The sequence below is a fragment of the Lithobates pipiens genome, unplaced genomic scaffold (genome assembly GCF_037356315.1).
Source record: "Lithobates pipiens isolate NorthernLeopardFrog02 unplaced genomic scaffold, aLitPip1_a1.2 Scaffold_27, whole genome shotgun sequence".
In the NCBI taxonomy this organism is placed as follows: Eukaryota; Metazoa; Chordata; class Amphibia; order Anura; family Ranidae; genus Lithobates; species Lithobates pipiens.
The window spans coordinates 13,340,838-13,360,659 of NW_027507788.1; the positions used below are offsets into that span (position 1 = coordinate 13,340,838).

Here is a 19,822-nt window from a genome sequence, read left to right on the forward strand (position 1 = left end):
CAATGCGCTTGATTTAATCTGTATTTTATTTTGTATTTGGTTAACCACGGCTAACTCTTTTGTATATGTTTTTGAATGGCATAGGCTGGGCTGAACAGCGGCTACGCTACAGGATACTACACACTCCCAGGATCCCTCACACTCTCTGTCGCCAATTTATCATCTACAAGCAACGTCAATGTGACCGGACGTTGGGCCTTTAAAGTGGACAAACTACATCCAGAAGATACCAATGGAAATATAGGTGAGGTTCCATTGCATTTCCTACTGTAGCAATAAAATAGGTATTATCTGACCAAAATCTGAAGTCACTGATTTCATGGGGGAAGTATTTTATATCAGGGGGCTTCAAAAGGTTGCTGCACTTTTATATTTTTTGTTGGAAACGATAAGGGTGGGAGTGGTAATTGGTCGTGTCTGAGAGTGTCATGTGACTGTCTGGCAAGCCTTGGTGACCTTGCAGTTTAGATGTAATTTTTATTTTATTTTTTAATTCTTAATAAAAAGAGTTAAACAAAAGTGCAGAAACTTTTTGAAGAACCCTCATATTTTTGTGCGCAGATATTTAGCATTGTTGTTATTGCACTTATCACTTTAAGTTATTTTTGGTATTTCAAATGCATTTTTTGGGGAAAAAAAGACACTTACATGAATTGGAAAAAAAAATAAACAGTAAAGTTAGCCCAATTTTTTTTGTAAAATGTGAAAGATGATGTTACGCCGAGTAAATAGATAATTAACATGTCACGCTTTGAAATTGTGCACTCTCGTGGAATGGCGCCAAATTACGGTACCTAAAAATCGACATAGGCAACGCTTTAAAAAACATTAAGCCCTTGTACACACGGCCGGAGAATCCGACGGAATGTGTCCTATCGGACCGTTTTGTCGGATATTCCGACTGTGTGTGGCCTCCATCGGACTGTTTCCGTCGGAATATCCGACGGACAAAGTTTTAGAGCTGGGCTATAAAACTTTCCGACAACATGATCCGATCGGACTTTGACCGATTGTGTGTAGCGAATTTCAATCGGACAAAGTGCCACGCATGCTCAGATCAAATTCCTAGACCAAAGCTATTGGCTACTAGCCTGAACGTAGTCCCGTCGTAACGAAATAACGTCATCACGTTACGTACGATCGGATTTTCCGACAACTTTGTCCGACCGTGTGTGGGCAACACAAGTTTCGGACAAAATCCGTCTGACAAAATCTGACGGATTTTGTTGTCCGAATGTCCGACCTGTGTGTACAAGGGCTAATAGTTACCAGGTAAGGCCGCGTACACACGGGCGGATTGTCCGCCCAACTAAGTTCGTCAGACAGTCTGACAGACAGTCCGTTCAAAATTTGCATGAACGGACTTGACCACACACGACGAACGAACAGTCCGCTGAAAACTTGCGCGATGACGTATACAGCACGTACGACGGGACGAGAAATTCGACGTCCAATACACTGCAATGCAACCTTCGCCATGTAAATCCTTTCTGAGCATGCGCCCAACTTAGTACGTCGAACTTGCCTACACACGAGCGGACTGTCCGCTGAAACCAAGCTTGAACGGACAAAATTACGGAAATTCCGTAAGACTTTGTTCGTCAGACTGTCCACTGAAAAAGTCCGCTGAAGCCCACACATGAGCGGATTGTCCGCTGAAACACTGTTCAGCGGACTAAGTTGGACAGACAATCCGCCCGTGTGTACGCGGCCTTAGAGTTACAGAGGACGCCTTTTGCTAGAATGATTGCTCTTACTCTGACGATTGTGGCGTTACCTCACATGTGTGATTTGAACACCGTTTACATTAGTGGGCGCAACTTATGCATGCATTTTCTTTGTTGTGTGAGCACACGGGGACGAGAGCCCTTTAAAAAAAAAATAGTATTTATTTTTTTATTTTATTTTTTTACATTGTCCCTTTTAAAAAATTTGATCACTTTTATTGCTGTTGCAAGGAATGTAAACATCCCTTGTGACAGTAATAGGTGGTGACGGGTACTCTTTATGGAGGGATCGGGGCTCGAAAAGATCCCAAATTCCTCCTTTGCACTTAGAAGTATTCAGATCACCAAAATTGATGATAATGAATGCTGTAATTTTTTTAAAAAATCTGCGCCATTGGCAGCCGAGTAAACCGAAAGTGACGTTGTGACGTCGGAGACCTGATCAGAGCAAAATCCGGCTTTGTTCGGGTCTAAGCCTAACCGGCGGACACGCCGGCCAGTGGCTCGGGTCTTCCAGTGGGACGGGAGGCCCAGGAAGAGCGGCGGAAGGTGACGGGAGGGATTTTTAGCCGCATCGGTTGTTATCACTAAAAGACCAACCGCCCACTCTAAAAAACGGTACCGGGGTGATGTCTTGAGGGGTGATGTCTTGAGGCATCACCCCGGTATAAACCCTTCAAACCATGAACGCAAATTTGCGTACAGTCGGCGTGAAGGGGTTAATCAAGAAACTGATTAACTTTGCAAGAATATATACTGGATAGGGTAAAAATAAGGGCTCACACACACAGGACATTTTTACAGCTGCTTTTAGGGGTGGCTGCCATTTTTTTTTTTTTTTTTTAACTGCCTCTGATCTCTTCTCCATGTTAGCTTATGTGTCCATGCCCACATAAACTTTCAGAGGAGTTTGGAGGCATAAGCGTTTAGGGGCAGAAAAAAAAAACAAAAAAAAAAACGACTGTGCATCTAAAAGCAGAGGCTCTTTGGCTGTAAAAAACGTGAAACGCCAAAAACTCAGCTAAACGCGGCTAACCCTGACTTAACGCAGTAACAAGCTTTTAGCTGTGTTTAGCAGAATTTGACGTTATTAGGCATTTTTAAATTTTAGGGAGTATTTTTACTGTAAAAACGCCTTAAAACGCAAAGCAGAAAAAAAAAGAGGCATAAACGCTCATAAACACTATTAAAAAAAAAAGTGGCTAAAAGCTTTTTGCTGACAGCAGCGCTGGCGTTTTTTAAAGAGGAAGTAAACACCTGATGAGTTTACTTCCTCTTTCATTCCCTGCAAAGGTAAAGCATAATGGCCTACTATGCATCTTATAGTAGCCCATTATGTGTCACTTACCTGACACAGGAGCCAGGGAAGTCACCGCTGTCCCCTGCAGTCCGGCGCATCCATCTTCTCGGTGGGGTCTTGCAGCTCCGCCGCTGTCATTCGGCGCAGCGGCGATGACGTCACTCCATGTGCACGGGAGCCGACACGCGCGGCATCTCCGGCGTTGACGGTGCCGCGCTCAGTGCACCTGCGCGCCGCTGTCTACGTCAGCGGTGCCTGTCTTTGGGCAAATATCTGCTAAACTGTATGGGTTTAGGAGATATTTCTTGGACCTACAGGTAAGCCTTAGGCCGCGTACACACGAGAGGGCTGTCTGGCCAACTAAGTCCGTCAGACAATCCGACAGACAGTCCGTCCTACTTTAGAATGAACGGACTTGACCACACACGATGAACAGACAGTTCGCTGAAAGCTTGCGAGATGACGTGTACAGCACGTACGACGGGACTAGAAATACGACGTCCAATACACTGCAATGCAACCTTCGGCCGTGTAAATCCTTTCTGAGCATGTGCCATACTTAGTCCGTCCAACTTGCCTACTCACGAGCGGACTGTCCGCTGAAACCCAAGTTGGACGGACAAAATTACGGAGATTCCGAAAGACTTAGTTTGCCAGACTGTCCGCTGAAAATGTCCGCTGAAGCCCACACACGAGCGGACTGTCCGCTGAAACACGTTTCAGCGGACTAAGTTGGACGGACAGTCCTCTCGTGTGTACGCGGCCTAAGGGTTTACAACCACTTTAAATGTCCTGTGTACATGAGCCCTAAGACACATAGACGCTGCTCAGCCATCACAGTAAATACAGTCATAGACATGTTTCAAGAAATTTCATCTCTCGTTAAAAAGAATGTTTGCAGCTCTTGAAGCTGACACGCTTATCAAATTTGAAAAAGTATGGCATCCGTGGATAAAAAATGATTTACCATCAAATTTTAACAAAGAAGTTCTATTACCATGGTAGCTGACCCGATGGGTAAGTGATTACAGTATATGGATTCTGAGTGATATGGCGGCCCTCGACTGGACCCCACGGACCTCTCTTCTTCCCTTCCTAGTTTCTTCCTATCTTTCCTTTCTTCTCTATCTATTCCTATTATGATTTTGAAGCTCTTTCCTACTTAAGAAGCTAATTCCTCTAATAAAGCATACCATTAATATGCGTTATTGTTATAGTAGTAATTATAGTTGAATATATCATTTACATTGTATTGAATATATAACTCTGAGCTTCATTACTTCTGCTGTATATTATCTACTTAGCCTATTGTCAAATACTCTATTGCAGGGATATGCAATTAGCAGACCTCCAGCTGTTGCCAAACTACAAGTCCCATCATGCCTCTGCCTCTGGGTGTCATGCTTGTGGCTGTCAGAGTCTTGCTATGCCTCATGGGACTTGTAGTTCTGCAACAGCTGGAGGTCCGCTAATTGCATATCCCTGCCCTATTGTATGTTCAATAAAATCTTTTTGACAAGGAAAAAGAATGTTTGCAAAATATTCTCAGAGGAAATGTTGTGTGTTTTTCTTGATCCTTGATCATTTTTACCAAAACCAGAATGGGGAAAGTGGGTTAGGAGGCCACTGTGTGTACAAATGTTTAGTTTTCTTTTTAACTCCTAGATAATTCTACAGAAAATGCAAACTCTACGGACACTCCATCGACAACTACACCTGGACCCTTCACCACACGCTCCACAACTATTACCTCTCCTTTTATACTGTCTTCAGGTAAAAAAAAAAAAAGTAGCATAACGTAGGCATTAGGAATTCTGAGATGTTCTTATATGTTCTACAATGAATCTTAAGCCTCTTACACACGATCAGATTTTCCAACGGAAAATGTGTGATGACAGGCTGTTGGCGAAAAATCCAACCGTCTGATAATTGTTGTTGGATTTTCTGCGGACAAATGTTGGATGGCAGGCTTTAACATTTTCCCGCGGACAAATGTGTGTTGTCGGATTTTCCAAGCGTGTGTACACAAGTCTGTCGAACAAAAGTCCAAAGTACGAACACGCATGCTCGGAAGCAAGGACGAGCCGGAAGCGGTCGGTCTTGTAAACGAGCGTTCGTAATGGAGAATTCACATACGTAATGCGGCAAATTATGAAATCTCAAAATGTAGCACACAATTCTCTTCTTCTTTAGACCCCTTTCACACCACACCGCCCATTGCGTCGGATTTGCGGCCGACTTGCGGCGCATTTTGGGCGCTAGCAGGGCACTTTTACCCCGCGCTAGTGGCCACGAAAGGGTTAAAATCGCCGGCAATACGCCGCAATAGTGGCGTTTTGCCGGCGGTATTACAGGGCTGCCCCATTGATTTCAATGGGGAGCAGCGGTGGAGGAGCGGTAAACACACCGCTCCTTCACCGCTCCAAAGAAGGCACTGGCAGGACTTTTTTCTGACATCCTGCCAGCGCACCGCTGTAGTGTGAAAGCCCTCGGGCTTTTACACTACATACAATGGTGCAGCTTCTTTAGGGCGGATTGCAGGCGCTATTTCTAACGCTATAGCGCCTGCAAAACACTCTGGTGTGAAAGGGGTCTTAATGGGATAATAATGAAGCTGCTTTGCTGGTGATACTGATGGAGTTATTGCAAACTAATTTTCAAAGGCTTTTTTTTTTCTAGTGATATCAAGAATAATATTATTATGTTTGTTTTTGTTTTTTTTTTGTTTTTCTTTTGGTGCAAGTTACCACAACACCATTATCCCGTAGTTTTTTAAGATCAAAGATACAACTATGTTGGTGTCCCTTGTTAATGTTACATTGTATTTTTTAAAATGTAACTGCCACTGCCAAACTGTCATTTGAAGTAAAACACACAGCCAAGTATTATTCTACACAATTTTTTTATTGTGCATTAAAAAAAGAAAACAAATAAAATTAGACATGGTATCTGCCAATAGAACTTAACCAAAAAGTGCATTCTATGTATCCAAAAATATAGAAAATATACCAAATCATATCATTATTCAACCAAAAAATTGAATAAAAGACTCATGTATGTGTCCTGCTTCTTAATATAGGGGGGTCAACAATGCCAAGCGTTGGTGAAAGCAGGGGTCCGTCATCCGGGAGAAAATTCTGAAAATCATCCGGATTAGTCTCCCACAGCAAAGGCATATGACATAATATGATATAATTGGTCACAATTAATAAAGCAACCAATTTTTGATCCAAGATATCCTCCTCCTCCTTTTCCTGGACTGGACTTGGGTCAAAGCAATAACTCCAAGGCCAATAATAAATAACACTCTATCGCCTCCGATTCCGCTACATGGTTGTTTGACAGCCATTCAGAAAATTAACTGAAAAGTGCGAAATGAAAAGTACGAAATGAAAAGCGTAAAATGAAAAGCACTAATCCACACTCACCAAACTTCTACTTAGCCCTTGTAAATATGGTCGGACATTCCGATGGAAAATGTCCGATTGGACCGTGTTGTCGGATAATCCGACAGTGTGTGGGCTCCATCGGACTGTTTCCGTCTGAATATCCGACAGACCAAGTTTTAGAGCTGGGCTATAAAACTTTCCGACAACATGATCCGATCGGACTTTGTCCGATCATGTGTAGAGAATTCCGATCAGACAAAGTGCCACGCATGCTCAGATCAAATTCCTAGACCAAAGCTATTGGCTACTAGCCTGAACGTAGTCCCGTTGTAACGAAATAACGTCATCACGTTACGTACGATCGGATTCTCCAATAACTTTGTCCGACCGTGTGTATGCAACACAAGTTTCGGGCAAAATTTGTCAGACAAAATCCGACGGATTTTGTTGTCGGAATGTCCAACCGCGTGCACACGAAATTAGCAGAAGGAGCCCAAAGGGTGGGGCTAAAGAGCTGAAAAACCACGTAGTACGTCACTACGTTTGTGTTTGTTGGCCGACAATTCCTTGCCGTTTGTATGCAAGACAAGTTGCTGGCCAACGCCCCCTGGGGCAAAATTAAGAGGTTTTGTGTGCAGAAAATCTTTTTTTTGAATCTATCCAGTCCTGGGATTCTATAAATCTCAGGACTGAATAGACTATGGAGTATGAAAGTTAGGCAATAATGTTTCTGAATCAATAGTTATCACCATTGCATTTTTTGATGTCATAAAAAAAGTCATAAAATGATGTTTGATTTTTGCTTTAGATCTTCTCTACCCATATGGATCTGCTATTGACACTGTCAACCCAAAGATTGATGATGGAGGATCGTCAATTATATATTCTTATAGAGAAATCCCACTTTTTGGAAGAAACTACTCCTATTTTTATGTAAGCATTTTCCTTAAACTTTGTATATATATATATATATATATATATATATATATATATATATATATATACATATATACATATACATACATATACTGGTATATATATATATATATTTTATATATATATATATATATATATATATTTGGAAGAAACTACTCCTATTTTTATGTAAGCATTTTCCTTAAACTTTGTATATATATATATATATATATATATATATATATATATATATATATATATATATATATACATACATATATACATATACATACATATACTGGTATATATATATATATATATATATATATATATATATATATATATATATACACACACACATATATATATATATATATATATATATATATATATATATATATATATATATATATATATATATATATATTGAAACTAATTTCTAAAATATACTTCTAATTTAAAAAAAAAAAAATCTCTTACTATCTTATCGTATTATATACTGTTTTATTATATACTAGTATATAGCTGTGGGTGAAAATAAAAATAAATGTTTTCCTTCACAGGTGAATAACAATGGTCTGTTATCATTCCGCACATCAGTCAATCAATTTGTACCACAAGCTCTTCCTGTTGCTTTAGGAAACCCGTTCCTGGCTATCTTCTGGGCTGATATAGATAATAGATTAGCGGGTGATATATATTACCGTGAGACCACCGATCCCTCTCTTCTGTCCCGGGCCACCTCTGATATCAGAACTTACTTCCATGGTGTGGATTTCGCGGCTCGGTGGGTGTTAGTGGCCACATGGCACCGAGTTGCGTATTATGGATCCTCAACAAACAAGGTGAAGGAAATAAAACATAAAATTTTTTTTCTTAAATAGATACGACAGCTGTTTTTTAACCACTGACAATGTTTGTCCAAACTTAAATACTCTGTTTAAATATTTAGATCCTAAATGTCCGTTTTCTGTCTTTACAGGTGAACACATTCCAAGCTGTCCTGACCACCGATGGCAATCAGACCTTCCTTCTGTACAATTATGCAGATATTCAGTGGCCGAGTACACAAGGAAATAGTTCCTACCCTGATGGACCTTTAGCATTGGTGAGAAAATCATGAGTCTGTGGATTAGAAATGTTTTAATGATTAAAAAAAAAAAAAATCTTCACTGAGAGCATTTCGAAAAGATACAATAAAACAATTGACGTGAAATTTGTTGTGTTATCAGAAACTGGTGCCAAAAAAAATTGTGTAAAAAAAAATAAAATAAAAAAAATAACTTACAGGCTCGGGCTTAAAATGAAACTTTAGATTTTTATTTTATTTTTTTTCTGGCTAAACAAAGGCATTTTCGCCCTTCTTAACTACCAGTAAATAATGTTTATACAGAAATGAATTTGGTGTAATTTGTATAGAAAATTCTTTAAAAAATGTCTTGAACTACATAGGCTGGGCTCAACAGCGGCTACAACACCGGATACTACACACTCCCAGGATCCCTCACCCCATTTATTGCCAATTTATCATCTACAAGCAACGTGAATGTAACCGGACGTTGGGCATTTAAAGTGGACAAATTACATCCAGAAGATACCAATGGAAGTATAGGTAAGGATCCACTATGTTTAACACTGTGGTAATAAAATAATTGTTATCTGAGCAAATGTGAAGTATTTTTTTTTTTTTGTGAACTTATGTTTAGCGTTATTGTTGCAGTTATTACTTTAAAGTGTTTACTAAACCCTCATTTCTTCTTTACATTAAAATAACCAACATGGTATATTTACTTGCTCTATGCAATGATTTTGCACAGAGCAGCCCCCCCGATCCTCCTCTTCTCGGGTCCTTCAATGCTGCTCCTGGCCCCTCCCTCCTGCTGGGTGCCCCTACAGCAAGCAGCTAGCTTAGGGGACATCCAAGAAGACGCGCTCCCGAATGTGTGTTCATTCAAGTCCAAGTCGGGACTGACAGGCGAGAATTACATTTTCATTCCCTGGGCTAAAAAAGAGTGTTGGCAAAATATTTGAAGAGGACATGATGTATGTCTTTCTTGATCGTTGCCCATTTCAAAACTAGAATGGAGTAGGTGGGTTAGGAGGCCGCTGTGTGTACACATTTTTAGATTTCTTTTTTCTTCCTAGATAATTCTACAGAAAATGAAAATTCTACGGACACTCCACTGACAACGACACCTGGACCCTTCACCACACGCTCCACAACGATTAACTCTCCATTCACACAAAATACAACCAATACCTCTCCATTCATACTGTCTTCAGGTAAATAAAACTCACAACCATTTTTTTAAAGTAGCATAAATTAGGCATGAGGACCTCTAGGGTGTTTTTTATACAATCTAAAATAAATCCTACTGTCGGGACCCAGGTCTGAACCTGTGACTTCTGCCAAGTATGGGGACATCTCTTCCTGCTGAGCCACCTGAGATACTTGACAGCTCCCTGTATGATTGTTTGGATTTTCTTGCCTGGTCTCTAATGAACCTTGAACTTTGCTCCTCCCATGAACTTGATTCAAGCCAAGTCTCTGCACTTCCTGACTTCCTGACTTCCTGTTTGCGCCTGGAGGCAGCATAGTGGTGTAGTGGTTAGCACTTTCACCTAGCAGCAATAAGGTTGCTGGTTCAAATCCCGACCACAACACTATCTGCCTGGAGTTTGCATGTTCTCCCCGTGCCTGCGTGGGCTTCCTCCGGTTTCCACCCACACTCCAAAGACATGCTGGTAGGTTAATTAGACCCTGTCCAAAAAAAATAAATTGGCCATAATATTTGTAAGTGTGTCGGGACCCTAGAGGTTAAAGGACTGTGTAAAAGCTGCAGATAGACACCGGTGGCAAGAAAGTGCCCTGAGGCGATTCAGTTCGCATCAGTAGTGCTATACAAGTCATTCATTCACTCTCCTGTCAACTGGCTGCCGGCTTCATCTCTGCTACCACTCATTAACAAACTTTGGCTTGTTCCTCAACTACACTTCTGCTTCATTTCAACCTGAATCCATGTGTTAGGGACCTTTGGCTTGTTTACTGACTATGCTTTTACTTGATCCCTACCTGCTATATCTGCTAATGGGCCCCGGATTGCTTACCTCCTGGTGGGGCAATCCTGACGACCGTAACCTGGTAACCCATCTCCACCATCAGGAGCTCTGGTGAATACCAGTTAGGGCTTAGATCCCGCACCTCAGGAGAGCCTGCATGACCTGCTGCCTCGCTTACCTAGCTGGTTAGTGGGAGCATCTCCGCTGCTATAGCTACTGGTCTCTGAGCCTGACCCCCCCCCCCCCCAGACCAACTCTGAGACTGACCCCCCTGGACCATGACACTTATGCTTCAGCTGCTGTAACAGATTCAATGGATCTATCCAGTCCTGAGATTCTATAAATATCAGGACTGGGTGGACATATTTTAAAATCCTTTGAAATAAGCCCCCCTTTATGCATTATATCTGTTTATTTAGCTGTTTGTCTGGAAATAATCTTTAAATGAAAGTATGAAAGTGAGACAATGATGTTTCTGACTCAGTAGCTATCCCTTCTGTACTGTTTTTTGGTATTCCATAAAGTGATGTTTGATCTTTGCTTTAGATCTACTCTACCCATATGGATCCGCTATTGACACTGTCAATCCAAAGATAGATGATGGAGGATCTCCAATTATATATTCTTCTAGAGAAATCCCACTTTTTGGAAGTGTTTTCACTCATCTTTATGTAAGCATCGTGCTTGAATTTTTTTCTACGTACAGTATTGTTTAACTTATTTCTTTTTTTTTTAATTATTTATTCTTTATTGAATTTTACCTCTATTACACAACATTATAACAAAAAGTGGCAAAAGAGAAAAGAGAAGCCAAAATACATTACATTCAAGATATTTTCCAATAATCCATCTTGCTTCTTTCTTCTCCTCCCCACTACCCATATCACATTATTTACCAACCAACTGTATCCCCTCCACTCCCACTTCCCCCCATCCATTTGGTGCCCCCTTAAAGTGGTTGTAAACCCTTACAAACCACTTTGACCTACAGGTAAGCCTAGATTAAGGCTTACATGTAGGTCCAAGAAATATCTCCCAAACCTATACGGTTTAGGAGATATTTGCCCGAAGACGGGCACTGCTGTCTACGGCGCATGCGCCGTAGACAGAGGCGCGCAGGCGCACTGAGCGTGGCATCCTCGATAACGAAGATGCCGCGTAATGCCGCACGTCTCGGCTCCCATGCGCATGCGCGGGAGTGACGTCACTGCGGCTTCGCCGAATGACAGCGGCGGAGCTGCGAGACCCACCGAGAAGATGGATGCGCCGGACTACAGGGGACAGCGGTGACTTTGCTGGCTCCTGTGTCAGGTAAGTGACACATAATAGGCTACTATGCGATGTGATGCGATGCATAGTAGTCCATTATGCTTTGCCTTTGCAGGGAATGAAGGAGGAAGTAAACTCATCAGGATTTACTTCCTCTTTAACTTACTATCTTACTACTTGGCTCAGTGGTTATCTTTCTCTTTTCCTTTCTTTCTTCTTTTATTTCCCTCTTTCATACACATCAGTACAACTTATTTCTAAAGCATGCTTATAAAAAAAAAAAACTATTTTGAATGGAGGCTTCATACTTCGTATATACTGTTTTATTATTTTATTTATTTATTACTGTATGTTGCTGTGGTAGCAAAACATTTTTTTTTCTCATTGTCTTCCTTCGCAGGTGAATAATAATGGTCTGTTATCATTCAACTCACCAATCAGTCAATTTACGCCACAAGCTCTTCCTGCTGCATTTGGAAACCCGTTCCTGGCTCTCTTCTGGGCTGATGTAGATAACAGATTAGCGGGTGATATATATTACCGTGAGACCACCGATCCCTCTCTTCTGTTCCGGGCCACCTCCGATATCAAAACTTACTTCCATGCCGTGAATTTCACAGCTCAGTGGGTGTTTGTAGCCACATGGCACCGAGTTGCGTATTTTGGTGAAGGAATAGCGAACAAGGTGAAGGAGAAAATATAAAGAATTTTTTTTTTCTTTCAATGGCTATAACAGCTGATTTGTTTCACAATTGCCGATGTTTGTCTAAACATCAATGTGCTGTTTACATTTTTAGATCCTAAATAATCATTTTCTGTATTTACTACCATCATGCCTTTTTTTTGATTTGCAACAATGCTTGTTTTCAAACCTTAAACTTTTTATTTTTTATTTTTTTGGATGAATTATCTTAAACAATCAATTTCTGTAATTACAGGTGAACACATTCCAGGCTGTCCTGAGTACCGATGGCAATCAGACCTTCCTTCTGTACAATTATGATGATATTCAGTGGCCGAGTATACAAGCAAATGGTTCCTACCATGATGGTCCTTTGGCATTGGTGAGAAAATCATCAGTGTGTGAATTATACATTTTTACATTTTTAATGATTAACCACTTTTTGCGACTCGGCACTGCGTCGCTTTAACTGACAATTGCGCGGTCGTGCGACATGGCTCCCAAACAAAATTGACCTCCTTTTTTTCCCACAAATAGAGCTTTCTTTTGGTGGTATTTGATCACCCCTGCGGTTTTTATTTTTTGCGCTATAAACAAAAATAGAGCGACAATTTTGAAAAGAAAACGCATTTTTTTTTTACTTTTTGTTATAATAAATATCCCCTAAAAATGTATTAAAAAAACATTTTCTTGATCATACATCACGGGACACAGGAGCTTCATTACATAGTGGGTTATATAGGCACCTCTGGTGATTGGACACTGGTTGACCCAATTAAAGAGAATTCCTCCCCTATATAACCCCTCCCATTAGGGAGGCACCTCAGTTTTTTCGCCAGTGTCTGGTCGATGGTCACGTAAAACTTAGCTCTATGCGGGTCCCGGCGAGGGCCGAAGGGCTACAACAAACCGGATCCATACCTCGGGCCGATAATTGACTCCCAAGATGGTATGGTACCCGGACCTCGTCTGCCGAAGACACGAGGTTTTGCCTGTAAGTCCTCTCCATTGGAAGACTGGACTCTGGGACAACCAGACTTGGGGTACTGTTTACTCAGGGCGCCCGTAAGTTTCTGGCAGAGTTTTTTACAAGGCCCAGGTAGGAGGATCTTTTCGTAAGAACCCCAGATACGCCTGAAGGTTGGCTAACAATACCCGCCGTGATGGGTGAAGGCTGGAATTGGTCTGAAATCAGCAATTCCTGCGGCGGGGAACAGGTATGGGAAGTCATCCTATATATTTAATATATGAATGGATTTCTTCATTGTGAGTAGTTGTAGGTCTTACCTGGTTTCCACCACTTGAGGGAGTAAGAGCAAGCCTGATGCATACTTACATGCCTTTCAAACAAACACGCTCAGTGAAATGCCTGGTTCTCCCAGCTATTTACGTTTCCTTGCAGTCCCTGCCACAATATAAGTAAAAGGGAGGGGTCCCACGCAGATCAGGGGGTCCCAGGTCACTCCTTTTGGGTTCCCTTTCCCCCCCCCGGATCCCGCGGTCCTCGTGCACGCGCGCGGGCGCGTGCACGCGCACCGGGCGCGCTCCCGGCCTAATAGGGAAAGGGGGGGGTGTGGTTGCCAGCTGTGCACAATCAAGTGCTCCAGACTGCAATGCAGGCGCCAAAACGGCCGTTTTTAAAAGCCCAGAGCGTCAGGGGACTGTAAGGTGAGACACAGGAGCTGTGGGCTGTAAGCATCCGTGGGATTGGATCCAGGCGAACCCTAAGACACCTACTCGGCATCATATTGTGCAGTTAAGCTTATATTGATTTATTGTGAGACTTTAAGCACAACAAAGTGATTGCATTTTACACTAGTAACTCTGCTTTGTAGCTCAGTACTATGTCTCCTCGTAAGAGGGTTTCAGGGGCAGGTAACAAAAGCACTGGTAGGTCACCGCCTGGGTCCAGGGGTTCCAAGAGTGCACGCAGATTACCATCCCCCTCTGCAAGAGTGGAGCCTGCATCTCAAGACGAGTCAGTGCCCCTTTCAGGCTTTGCAGCCTCTCCAAATGTCGCAGCCCCGGTCTATGTCACTGAGGACTCCCTTAGGGCTTCATTGGAGAGTTTTTGAAGGGAGGATAATGAATTTTATTTCTGCTTCCCTAAAAGATAGCAAGAAAAGGGGTAGATCCCCTCCCTCTGCTGAAATCCCTCTCTCAGACAGCTGCTCTGAAAATGAGGAGAGATCCCTATCTTTGGAAAGGGATCATGAGCAGTCGGATCATTCAGAGGATGAGGAGTCAGTCCCCTCCTCCCAGGCACTCAGAAAGCAGGTGCAGTATTACACTGAATTGGTGCGTACCACGTTCAGAATGCCAGCTGCTGAAGTCGCCACATCCTCTGTCTCTTCCCTGGGAGTCAGGAAAGCCCCACAGACTGCTTGTTCCTTCCCAATTCATCCTTTAATGGCTGACTTGATGTATAAGGACTGGGGACATCCCGATAAACTGTTTACTCCTCCCAAGAGGTTTTCTATGTATTATCCCGTGGAGGAAAGTTTCACCAAGAAATGGGGGGCCCCATCTGTGGATGCGGCTATCTCTTGTGTGAATAAAAACCTAACTTGTCCTTTGGATAATGCGCAGGTATTTAAGGATCCAGCTGACAAAAGGCTGGAAACCTTGTTAAAAGCCTCCTTTTCCATGGCCGGCGCTGTGGTGCAACCTACAGTCGCAGCCGTGGGGTTGTGTCAGTTCCTTAAGGAACAGGTTAAACAGATGTTTGAACTCCTTCCTAATGAGGAAGTAGAGAAATATGCAGAGATGCCTCATATCTTATGTTTCATAATTGATGCGATTTTGGATTCTGTCCAACAAGCATCACGTTTATCCCTCATGTTGGTACACATGCGTAGGGCTCTATGGCTAAAAAATTGGGCCGCTGAGATGTCATGCAAGAAGCATTTGGCTGGGTTCCCATTTAAAGGGGAACGGTTGTTTGGAGAGGAATTAGATAAATTCGTCCAAAATATTTCGGGAGGTAAATCTACACTCCTTCCAGTCAAGAAGAGTAAACGTCCTTCATTCAGGCGTACTCTCTCTCCCGAGGCGTCAAGCTCTAAACAGTGGCGACGGCCTTCTCAGCCCTCCTCAGCTGGAAAGCCTCAGGGCCGAGCCCAGGGACAGAAGAAGACTTGGGGGCGGAAGCCTGCCAAGCAGACCTCCAAGACATCCTTGTGAAGGGGCGCCCCCGCTCGGCCGAGTGGGGGGAAGGCTCCTGCGGTTTGCAGGCGCCTGGCGGGAAGAGATTCAGGACAAATGGGTGATCTCTTCAGTGTCTCTGGGCTACAAGCTAGAGTTTCAGGAGATTCCACCTTCCCGTTTTCTAAGGTCAAGGATCCCCAGGGATCCGATAAAGCAGAAACTGCTATTTCTGGCCTTAGATCAATTACTATCCCAGGGTGTGATAGTAGAAGTGAGCCCGAAAGATCAGGGCTCAGGTTTCTATTCGAATCTCTTCACCGTTCCAAAACCAAACGGAAGTGTCAGACCTATCTTGGATCTGAGAGACTTAAACCGGTTTCTACACATCCAGACCTTCCGGATGCAGTCAATACGCACTGTGGTCTCCTCCCTGCAAGGAGGAGAATTCATGGCATCAATAGATATCAAAGACGCATATCTCCATGTGCCAATATTTCCCGCACACCAGAAGTTTCTGAGGTTCGCGGTAGAGCAGCGCCATTTTCAATTTGTGGCCCTGCCGTTCGGCCTAGCCACGGCCCCTCGAGTCTTCACGAAGATTCTAGACCCTCTCTTAGCAATCTTAAGAGTTCAGGGCATAGCCGTCATGGCTTACCTAGACGACTTGCTTCTCGTAGAGAGAACTGCAACATGCCTAAGTCGCAGCGTCACCAAAACGCTAGAACATCTGGGCCGCCTAGGTTGGATTATAAACCTAGAAAAGTCGTCTTTACAACCGACCACCAGGTTGGATTACCTGGGTCTAATTATCGACACCACTCTAGGCAGGGTGTTCCTTCCAAAGCCAAAGGCCTTGGCCATTGGAGATCTAGTGCGCCTGATTCTGGGCAGAAGATCTTCCTCCATTCGGTTGTACATGAGACTGTTGGGAAAGATGTTCGCCTCTTTCGAGGCCGTTCCATTTGCCCAGTTCCACTCAAGGCCCCTGCAAAGATGCATCCTTGCGATTTGGAACAGGAAGCCCCAATCCCTGGATCTTCCTATGCGTTTATCCCCTCGGGCACGCAAAGGTCTTGTCTGGTGGTTACAGACCAAAAATTTGCTGAAGGGCAAAACCTTTCTTCCCCTCTCATGGAAGATTGTCACCACGGATGCCAGCCTGACAGGCTGGGGAGCCGTGTTGCAGGAAACATGCTCGCAGGGAAAATGGTCTGCGACCGAAAGTCTGCTGCCCATAAATATCTTGGAGATTCGGGCAGTTTACATGGCTCTCATAGAGTGGTCTCACAGACTGCGAGGTTTCCCAGTTCGGATTCAGTCCGACAATGCCACCGCAGTGGCTTACATCAATCACCAGGGCGGTACCAGAAGTCTGGTGGCCCAAAAGGAGGTGAATCGCATACTTGTCTGGGCAGAAGAGCATGTTCCGTGCCTCTCTGCAGTCTTCATCCCAGGAGTGGAGAATTGGCAGGCAGATTATCTCAGCCGCCAGCAGTTGTGCCCAGGAGAATGGGCTCTGCACCCCGAGGTGTTTCAAGACATATGTCACAAGTGGGGCACTCCAGACGTGGATCTGTTTGCGTCCAGATTCAACAAGAAACTGGACAACTTTGTGTCAAGGACAAGAGATGCACTTGCTCAGGGGTCAGATGCTCTGACAGTTCCCTGGGATCAGTACAATCTGATCTATGCCTTCCCCCCGAGCCCGCTGTTATCAAGGTTCTTGGGAAGGGTCAAGAGGGAGACGAAGCCGGTCCTTCTAGTGGCCGCGGCTTGGCCCAGGCGACCATGGTTCGCAGAAATCATGAAGTTGGCAGTGGGCAGGTCATGGACCCTCCCTCTCCGGCCAGACCTGCGCTCACAGGGTCCAATTTACCACCCTGCTTTACACAGTCTGAATTTGACGGTCTGGCTGCTGAGACCCACATTTTGAGAGGCCGTGGTCTTTCGGGGCCAGTCCTCTCCACTCTGGTCAATGCCAGAAAACCGGCCTCCAGGCGTATCTATTACAAGATCTGGAGGGCATATGTTTCCTGGTGTGAACCCAGGAGATGGCATCCTAGAAGGTATGTCATTAGCAGAATCTTGGCCTTTCTCCAATCAGGCCTTGAAATGAATTTGGCCATAAGCACCATCAAGGTGCAGATTTCGGCCCTATCGGTATTTTTTCAAAGATCGCTTGCATCACATTCCCTAGTACGGGCTTTTATCCAGGGGGCTATGCGGATGAGACCGCCAGTCAAACCTCCGGTATGCCCTTGGGATCTGAATTTGGTTCTCTCGGCCTTAGAAGCCCAACCATTTGAACCTCTGCATCTGGCTTCTTTAACTCTCCTGACAAGGAAGCTGGTGTTCCTAGTAGCCATATCCACGGCTAGAAGGGTATCAGAATTGGCAGCTCTTTCCTGTAAAGAGCCCTATTTAATTATCCATAAGGACCGAGTGGTCATGCGTCCCAACGCGTCCTTTCTACCTAAGGTAGTTTCAGGTTTTCACCTGAATCAGGATGTAATCCTACCATCCTTTTTTCCAAACCCTCAGTCCACAGAGGAAGAATCCTTACACACTTTAGATGTGGTTAGAGCAATCAGTCTTTATCTTCAAGCAACTGCTCAGATAAGGAAAACTGACTGTTTATTTATTCTGCCAGAAGGCCCTAAGAGGGGTCAGGCAGCGTCAAAGTCCACTCTCTCGAGGTGGATCAGACAGGTTATTTCTCAGGCCTATGACTTAAAGGGGAAGATTCCTCCTTTTCAGGTGAAAGCGCACTCTACTAGGGCGGTAAGTGCTTCTTGGGCAGTGCATCACCAGGCCTCCCTGGCTCAGATCTGTAAGGCTGCGACTTGGTCATCAGTCCACACATTCACCAGATTCTATCAGGTGGATGTCAGAGGGCAAGAGGATATCGCCTTTGGGCGTAGTGTTCTGCAGGCTGCAGTTTAGGTCCTCAGGTCCCTGGCGGTCTTGAATTATGATCTGTGTCTCCCTCCCCTCAACTTGAGCATTGCTATGGGACATCCCACTATGTAATGAAGCTCCTGTGTCCCGTGATGTATGATCAAGAAAATAGGATTTTTATATACAGCTTACCTGTAAAATCCTTTTCTTGAGAGTACATCACGGGACACAGGGCTCCCGCCCCTCTTGGGTTTTACGTGGTTTCTTATTGCTTTGCTACAAAACTGAGGTGCCTCCCTAATGGGAGGGGTTATATAGGGGAGGAATTCTCTTTAATTGGGTCAACCAGTGTCCAATCACCAGAGGTGCCTATATAACCCACTATGTAATGAAGCTTCTGTGTCCCGTGATGTACTCTCAAGAAAAGGATTTTACAGGTAAGCTGTATATAAAAATCCTATTTTTTTTCCTCAGTTTAGGCAGATACGTATTCTTCTTCTTTTAAAAAAATCACAATAAGTGATTATTGATTGGTTTGCGCAAAATTTATAGCGTTTACAAAATAGGGGATAGTTTTATGCCATTTTTATTAATAATTTTTTACTTTTTACTACTAGTAATGGCGGCGATCAGCAATTTTTATTGTGACATTATGTCAGACACATTAGACATTTTTGACACATTTTTGGGACCATTGTCATTTATACAGCAATCAGTGCTATACAAATGCATTGATTCCTGTGTAAATGACACTGGCAGTGAAGGGGTTAACCAGGGCTTGGCAGTGTAGGGGTTAAGTGTGTCCTAGGGGCGTGTTACTAACTGTGGAGGCTGGGCTGTGTGTTAGTGAACACTGATCTCTGCTCCAATCACATCACAACAGGGAGATACTGTTTACATCGGTATCTCCCCGTTCAGCCTCCCCGTGAGACAATCTCGGGTATCCCCGCGGCAATCGAGTCCGCGGGACCCGTGACCGGACTCACGGGGGTCCCGACCGGCGCGTGCGCCGCCGGCGGTGCGCATGCAATGGCAGGGCGGCAAATACAAATGGACGTACCTGTACGCCAAGTTGCCTTCCCGTGCCATTCTGCCGACGTACATCGTCATGCGCCGGTCGGAAAGTGGTTTAAAAAAATAAAAAATAAATTTCTTCGCTGAGAGCATTTAGAAAAGACACAATAAAACATTTGAATAGAGGCATGAAAATTTCTTTTGGCAGCTTAAACTGGTACCAAAAAAAATAAATGTTGCTTACAGGCTCAAGCTTCCATTTATTTGTTTTTTTTTGTACAAATAATGTAGGTGATGATGCTTAAAAATTATATTCTAGCCGCTACCTGGAGTCTGGTGCTGTCTCCTCAGTGCCCGTTCTTCTTGCTGCTGTAGGTCTCCGGCACAGCTACTGTATCTTGGATATGTGAGCTGGCTATGG

The 19,822-nt window shown here is 43.7% G+C and overlaps 1 protein-coding gene across 12 annotated transcripts in view; it reads left to right on the top strand.

The window, feature by feature from the left end:
- The window catches only part of LOC143933542 (uncharacterized), a 297,764-nt gene that overhangs the window by 122,915 nt on the left and 155,027 nt on the right, over nucleotides 1-19,822 (top strand). For 11 of the 12 annotated variants that reach the window (XM_077456460.1, XM_077456458.1, XM_077456465.1 and 8 more), the window contains 7 exons: nucleotides 85-244; nucleotides 4,693-4,800; nucleotides 7,225-7,349; nucleotides 7,895-8,176; nucleotides 8,314-8,439; nucleotides 8,784-8,943; nucleotides 9,477-9,614. In XM_077456460.1, coding sequence (XP_077312586.1) covers nucleotides 85-244; nucleotides 4,693-4,800; nucleotides 7,225-7,349; nucleotides 7,895-8,176; nucleotides 8,314-8,439; nucleotides 8,784-8,943; nucleotides 9,477-9,614 — 1,099 coding nt within the window. The remainder of the gene's footprint in view (nucleotides 1-84; nucleotides 245-4,692; nucleotides 4,801-7,224; nucleotides 7,350-7,894; nucleotides 8,177-8,313; nucleotides 8,440-8,783; nucleotides 8,944-9,476; nucleotides 9,615-19,822) is intronic. The other variant, XM_077456469.1, reaches the window with a different exon arrangement.